The sequence below is a fragment of the Oryza brachyantha genome, chromosome 3, assembly GCF_000231095.2.
Source record: "Oryza brachyantha chromosome 3, ObraRS2, whole genome shotgun sequence".
Taxonomy (NCBI): Eukaryota; Viridiplantae; Streptophyta; class Magnoliopsida; order Poales; family Poaceae; genus Oryza; species Oryza brachyantha.
Window position 1 is genome coordinate 15,480,351 of NC_023165.2, and position 7,406 is coordinate 15,487,756.

General features: G+C 50.9%; 1 protein-coding gene across 1 annotated transcript; it reads left to right on the forward strand.

Annotated features, from left to right (window-relative positions):
• Nucleotides 1–2,350: 2,350 nt before the first annotated feature.
• LOC102704232 lies at nt 2,351–4,622 on the forward strand. The gene is made up of 2 exons (XM_015834458.1): nt 2,351–2,821; nt 3,726–4,622. The coding sequence occupies exons 1-2, from the start codon at nt 2,351–2,353 to the stop codon at nt 4,620–4,622; spliced, it is 1,368 nt and encodes a 455-aa protein (XP_015689944.1).
• The last annotated feature ends 2,784 nt before the right edge of the window (nt 4,623–7,406 follow it).

Genomic DNA, 7,406 nt, shown 5'->3' on the forward strand with positions numbered 1-7,406 from the left:
AGTCTTTGTGGGCCTATATCAAAAGGTTCTCAGAGGTCCGCAACTCCATCCTCGACATAAAGGATGGCGTGGTCATCGCCGCATTCCGAAAAGGAGTACGCGATGAGCCATTCATCGCTAAATTCACCAGAAAAGAGCCGACCACTGCTAAGGATCTTTTCGACATGGCTAACTCCTACACAGTGGCCGCCGATGCGGTGTCCGCCTCATGGGGAGACAAGCACGAGGAGAAAGGACAGCCGTCAGGCAAAGGAAAGGAGAAGGAGCACAAGGACTCGGACTCACATAAACGTAAGCCCGAGGAGCTGGTGGCCGTCGCAGATCAACAGCCAATCCAGCGCCCCAAGATGTCTGATTATGACAAAGTCATGAACAGCAAGTGCCCCTACCATCTGAAGTCCTCCCACCTGGCCAAAGATTGCTTTGTTATGCGTCACTACGCAGAGCAGTTAGCCAAAGACCAGTCGGGGGCCACCGGGCCAAGCAAGACGAAGCCCGCCGAAAAGATAGACGACGACTTCCAGGATCTGCAAGCCGAGCTAAACCATATCTTTGGTGGCCCGCTTGCATACGAGTCCAAGCGAAAGTAGAAGCACGCATGAAGGGAGATAAACAACACAACGGTGGATGTCCCCTAGTACCTATGATGGTCGGAAGTCCTGATCACGTTCGATCGCTCGGATCATCCTGACCGAGTGGCTCACCCGGGGTGGTAGAGGGGCGTATTCAACCCCCTTTTATCCACTAGTTCCCCGCTCTTTAGTTTAACAGGATAGAACTGTTTGGTAGCTGACAAGGCTCATAACCATGGGGTTGCGGGTTCGATTCCCACTACCCGCTCCATATCCCTTCTTTATGATATATGCATCAAAAGAGTTTAGGTAGGTACCCACTGGTGCTAGCCCAGTCATCAAGAGCGTCAAGTTGAAGCGCGTGCTCACCGACGGAGGAAGCGCCCTCAATATCCTCTTCGCCAAGACACTCGACGACATGAAAATCCCGAGGTCGGAGCTACGCTCAAGCAATGCGCCCTTTCATGGGGTCATTCCCAGGCTATTAGCAACACCACTTGGGCAAATCACTCTTTCGGTTACCTTCAGAACAAAGGACAACTACCGGACGGAGAACATCTGCTTTGAAGTCACTGACCTCGAGACGACGTACCATGCCATCCCACACTACACCTACCTTATGATCAAGATGCCTGAACCACATGGCGTAATCATCCTGCGTAGCGACATCAAGCAGGCCTTCAGCTGCGAGGCTTTAAGCTATGAAATTGCACAACAGGCTGAAGAGCAGGCCGGTGAGGAGCAGATACGCGAAGCCTCGACACGCAAGATGGTGGATGACGATCTACCATCTAAAAAGGCGGCAAAGATTACCTCCAACGAGAAGAAGCAGATCGCCCTCGACCCCGCCGATTTGTCTAAATTTACATTTATAGGAACTCAATTAGATTCTAAATAGGAACTCGCGCTCGTCAATTTCCTCCGAAATAATAAAGATATTTTTGCTTGGAAACCGTCCGTTATGCCGGGAGTCCCTAGGGAAGTGATTGAGCACTCCTTGAATGTAAAAGATGACGCTAGGCCAGTTAAGCAGTGCCTTCGCCGCTACGCACAAGACAGGAAAGACGCGATTAAGGAGGAGTTGACCAAACTACTCGTGGCCGGCTTCATTAAAGAAGTCAAATACCCCGACTGGTTGGCCAACCCTGTCTTGGTCAAAAACAAGAACAACAAATGGTGAATGTGTGTGGATTACATGGACCTTAACAAGGCATGCCCTAAGGATCCGTTTGGTCTACCGCGCATCCACCAAGTCATCGACTCGACGGCTTGCTGTGCATTACTCAGCTTCCTTGGTTGCTACTCGGGCTACCATCAGATCAGCCTAAGATAGGCTGATCAGATAAAGACCTCCTTCATCACACCATTCGGCGCGTATTGCTACATCACGATGCCGTTTGGTCTAAAAAACACAGGGGTAACCTATCAATGGACCATCTAGGGTTGCCTCCACGACCAGATCGGGCGAAACATGGAAGCATACATCGACGACGTGGTCGTAAAGTCGAGGAAAAAGAATGACCTACTAGATGACCTAGAGGAAACCTTCAACAACCTCCGATGATACAAGCTAAAATTAAATCCTGAGATGTGTGTTTGGTGTCCCCTCCGGCATGCTCCTTGGTTTCGTCGTATCCCGACGAGGCATCGAGCCAAACCCAGAGAAAGTCCAGGCCATACTCAACATGAAGCCTCCCAGCGAGCTCCGACACGTCCAGAAGTTGGCCGGATGCATGGCGGCCCTTAGCCGATTCGTTTCACGACTCGGCCTCTGAGGGATGCCCTTGTTCAAGCTACTGAAGAAGACCGACCACTTCACATGGACCCCAGAAGATCAAGAAGCCTTCGAGGACTTCAAGAAATACTTGACCTCTGCCCCCGTGCTGGCTTCGCCCAACCCAAACGAGCCGCTCCTACTCTACGTCTCGGCCACGGAACAAGTCGTCAGCACGGTCCTCGTAGTCGAGCGAGAAGAAGAGGGACACGCTCAATTGGTCCAGCGACCAGTCTACTTCGTCAACGAAGTGCTCGGGGAGTCCAAGATAAAGTATCCCCAAGTCCAGAAATTGTTCTACGGCGTCCTGATCACGGTAAGGAAACTTGTCCATTACTTCCAAGCCCACCAGGTTTCAGTTGTCACGTCCTATCCACTCGGCGATATCATACATAACAAGGAAGTGCTAGGCCGCATCGCGAAGTGGGCGCTGGAGATGATGCCATACGACATCACCTTCAAGCCCCGCACCGCGGTAAAGTCACAAGCACTTGCCGACTTCATGGCCGAGTGGACCGACGTGCAACTAGAAACCACGCCAGAAGAGCTGCCCCACTAGACAATGTACTTCGACGGTTCCTTACGAATGTCGGAGGCTGGGGCTGGAGTCGTGCTTATATCGCCCAATGGCGAAAAGTTCAAGTATGTGCTCTAGATCCACTTCCCGGCCTCGCATACCGTAGCCGAGTACGAAGCACTCCTTCACGGGCTACGATTGGCTATATCCCTCGGGATTAGGCGGCTGCTTGTTCGTGGAGATTCCCAACTAGTAGTCAACCAGGTCATGAACCAATGGACTTGTGCTGACGAAAACATGCAAGCCTACCGACAGGAGGTGCGCAAACTTGAAAATAAGTTCGAGGGACTCGAGCTGGTCCACGTTCTGCGGCACAACAACAAAGCCGCTGACGAACTAGCCAACCTCGACTTGAAGCGACTGTAGGTGCCAACCGACATATTCGTTGAGCATCTCACAAAGCCAACAGTCGAGAAGGAGGGCGAGACCAAACCAACCCTGAGTGAAGCAGAAGACGCAGGGGACAATGGCCAACCACCGAACTCCGAGACCGCACAGTCGCAGTCCTCATGGACCACTGGAGAACTCCATTCATCAAGTTCCTCACGGAGGAAGTCCTCCCGACTGATAAAGCCGAAGCCGACACGTCAACCGACGAAACTACTGCTATATCGTGTCAGATGGAGAGCTCCTCCGGTGAAGCGCGTCGGGCATTCTTATGCGCTGCGTGCTCCCTAATGAGAGCAAACAAATACGCCAGTCGATCCACTCGGGCCTCTATGGCAACCATGCCTCGGCCAAGACGCTAGTCGGAAAGGCTTATAAGCAAGGGTTCTTCTGGCCAACACACGTGCCGTCATAGGAACTGCAAACTATCCCGATCTCCTGGTCGTTCGCTGTCTGGGGACTCGACATTGTCGGGATCTTCAAGCGGGCACCAGGAGGGTTCACCCACCTGTTCGTCGCCATCGACAAATTCACCAAGTGGATAGAAGCAAAACTGGTAGCCACAATCGACTCGGCACATGCGAGGGACTTCATACAGAACATTATCTACCGCTTCAACATTCCGAACCGTATCATTACGGACAACGGTAGGCAGTTCATCTCTGGAGTCTTCCAGGATTTTTGCGAGGAGCGTGGGATCAAGATTTGCTACGCCTCCGTAGCACACTCGAAGAGCAACGGGCAGGTCGAAAGAGCTAACGGCATGATCCTTCAAGGAATCAAAACCAGGGTCTTCGACCGACAACATCCCTACGCCAAACGATGGGTGCAAGAGCTGCCGCCAGTACTCTGGGCACTCCGCATATCCATCAGTCGTGCTATGGGACAATCGCCTTTCTTCCTCGTGTATGGAGCAGAAGTAGTCCTACCCACCAAAATCGACCACGAGTCCTTCCGCATACGTAACTACAACGAGTCCACGGCGAACACGGCGAGGGAAGACGACCTCAACAGGCTAGAAGAAGCCAGGGATGTCACGACCATCCAGTCGGCACGCTACCTGCAAGGACTCTGCCGATACCATAATAGGAATGTTCGTGGGCGGGCATTCCTAGTCGGCGACCTGTTCTTATGCAAAGTACAAACCACCAAGGATCGACACAAGCTCTCTCTAATCTGGGAAGGGCCTTACGTCATAGCCGAGGTCACTCAGCCCGGCACATACCGACTAAGGATGAAAGACGAAAGGCTGCTAGAGAATTCATGGAACATCGAACAGCTACGTCCCTTCCACACAGTCGATTTCTTGTAATTTTTCTTTTTTACCCTTGACTGCCCTCCCCGAGTGGTCCCCACTCAGGAGAACAGTCGGGGGCTACAATGTACTCTACCTTCGGGTTCTTTATAATAAAATCTACTGCCAACGAGCTCTCTAACTGTCGGTTAATCGAAGTCTGGATGCGGTGGCACATCCGCTCGGTCACACCTTGCTTCCCACCAACACTACGCTAAGCTCCGCGTTGGCTAAGTCTGCTCAGGGGCTGCTGGGACAGGCACACGCCGAGAGGATAACTCTTCACATGACGACGAAACACACCACAGCAAAAGACTCTAAAGCAAATGGATCAAATAAAATCACATCACAATAGTTCGCCTAGAACATGGTTAACTACTACAAGTTCTCCTACTTCTTTACATGCCAAGGTCGTCTGCGACCGACTCGGCAGCCTTCTGCGCCTCGTTGACGTACTTCATCGTCGTCGTCTCGTCGCAGTCGGCAGCAAACCCGTCGCAGATGGCATCAACCTCCACCCGAGGATACAACGACTTTACGATGGCGAGAGCATGGCTAGATGCCAGCTTCGCCGTCTCCCGCAACTTAGCGCCGAGGGCATCTCCTCATACTGCTGGACCACCCTGTCTATGCTGATTGACGAAGAGCCCTGTGCTAGAAGCGGCGTCGCCCTGAGCATGTTAAGGGCAACTGTCACGAGCCGATTCCGAGCCAGCTCAGCTTCTTGAGCCCTGGTCTCAGCGGCCTCCACCATGGACTTTGCCTGGGACTGTGCATCTGCTAGCAGCATACAAGTCAGAAATCGCACGGAAGGGAGGAACGAAAGACAGGGTAAAGAAAAACTTACCCACGAGCTCGGCGGTGGCAGTGTCCTTGGCCTTCTTGAGCCGAGTGCATTCGGCTTCCAGCATGGCCTTCGAGGCTGACAGCTAGGAGTGCTCGGCCTCAAACTCGGCTTTTGCCGCCAGCAGTTGGGCGCACTCGGCCTGCAGCCTGGTGTTTGTCTTCCTCAACTCCCCCAAGACTCTGTCTTGATCTGGCAAAAATACATAACCTTCAGCTACGAAGATGAAAACAACGACCAAAGATGTCACACCCGGAGTTTTGTCCTAAGCCTAAAATCGTAAAAGAAATCCGTAAATAACAATTGGCTTAATTAACTCAGGAAAAATCCCTCTAAAAGAACCTAATTTAATTAAATTGAGGTTCGCAAATCAATTAACAGGATTTAAACTCAAATTGCAGAAGTATAAAATTTGGCCAAACAAATTAATTTAAAACTCGGCAAAAGTGGGGCTTTCCTTTTTCTCTCCTTTTTCCTTTCTTTTTCCCTTCCTTCTCAAATTGGGCCGAAGTCCAATTTTCCTCCCCTTCCTTTTCTTTTTCCTTTTTCTTTTTCCTCTCCTCCTTCCCGGGCCGGCCCAGCCGAGCCGGCCCATCTCCTCGCTCGGCCGGCCCAGCCGACCGGCCTCCTCTCCTCGCGCGTGCCTCCCCTCCGCCTGGACCGCCGCCTCGGCCCAGCTCGCCCGCGCCGCGCCCGCGAAGTCCGTTGCCGCCTCCCTCCTCCCTCGCGCCACTGACAGGTGGGGCCCACCCGTTCAAGTGTAGTGGAGTCGTGTCTTGTGGGTACAGTAGTACACCTCTTATCAGAGTATAATCTATTCGAATAGCCGTGCCCACAGTCACGGGCGATCACTGTGATTAGTGAACCTTTAATAACTTGAGTAAACTGGTTTTCACTCGGGACTACTGCAACGTGGTGTAACGTTGAGTAGTGGTTGGGCTTGTTGCAACGTGTGTAACGTTGGACAGTGTTGTGGAATTTTACAACTGTTATTTACTTATCCTTTGCTGTATTCAATTATCTTTATTTTGATCTCTGTTATTTGTTTAACTGCTACTTTATTGCAACTAACCCTAGCCTGTCTTTGCTAATCCTTATGCATCATTTATTACCCTCTTTTCCGTGTCACTTGTTGAGTACGGTTGTTTGTACTCAGTCTTGCCCAACTTTTTCCCTTTCAAAGCTAGAAGTTGAGTCCGATGGAGCTGTCTCTCAGGAGTGAGCTGATCTACCGTCGAAGCTTTGCCTGTGGACTGGAGCCGTACCCGCTGGAGCTAGTCTACCTTTTCTTCCCGCTGCATTTCCGCTAGAATAAGTGTTATTTTCAGTTGTTTCTAAGAACGATGGTTATGTAATCAACATTGTCTTTTTGTGTACCCTGGCTGGTCCTGGACAGGAATTTAATACACAATTAAGTTCAGAAATTCGTGTGAGGAATTTCTGGGCGTGACAAGTTGGTATCAGAGCCTCTTTTGACCGTAGGATCAGCCTAATGGAAATCCTAAGAGCCCTCTACTTTTCATGTTTGTACATAGTTTGTGAAAGTTAGAGTGCTTTGAAAATGGGTTAGTGCTTTTCAAAAGCGTGAGTCATTTAAAAAGACAAAACCCCTTTGGTTGAAAAGCGTGAGTAAATCAATTTATGGGTAAAACTTTATTTACTTTGTTTCTTTTATGATTTATTTATCTTGAAACAAAATTTTGCATCCATTGATTCTAAATCCTTGTGTTCTTTAGATGGCTGACCACCCCTTGTATCACCGTGGAAACGGAATGGCTGGATTCGTGGCAGAGTTGGCAAGAGTCTCATTCACGGCAGGATACCCCTATGAGCCAGAGTACACCACGATACACCCTCTCGAAGGCGAGTTTCCCCACCGCGTCAGGTTGGAGCTACACGGAATCCCCGGTTTCCTCCCTAACTTTGAAGCAAAAGGAGCCGGAGGCTCGCATGAGCAT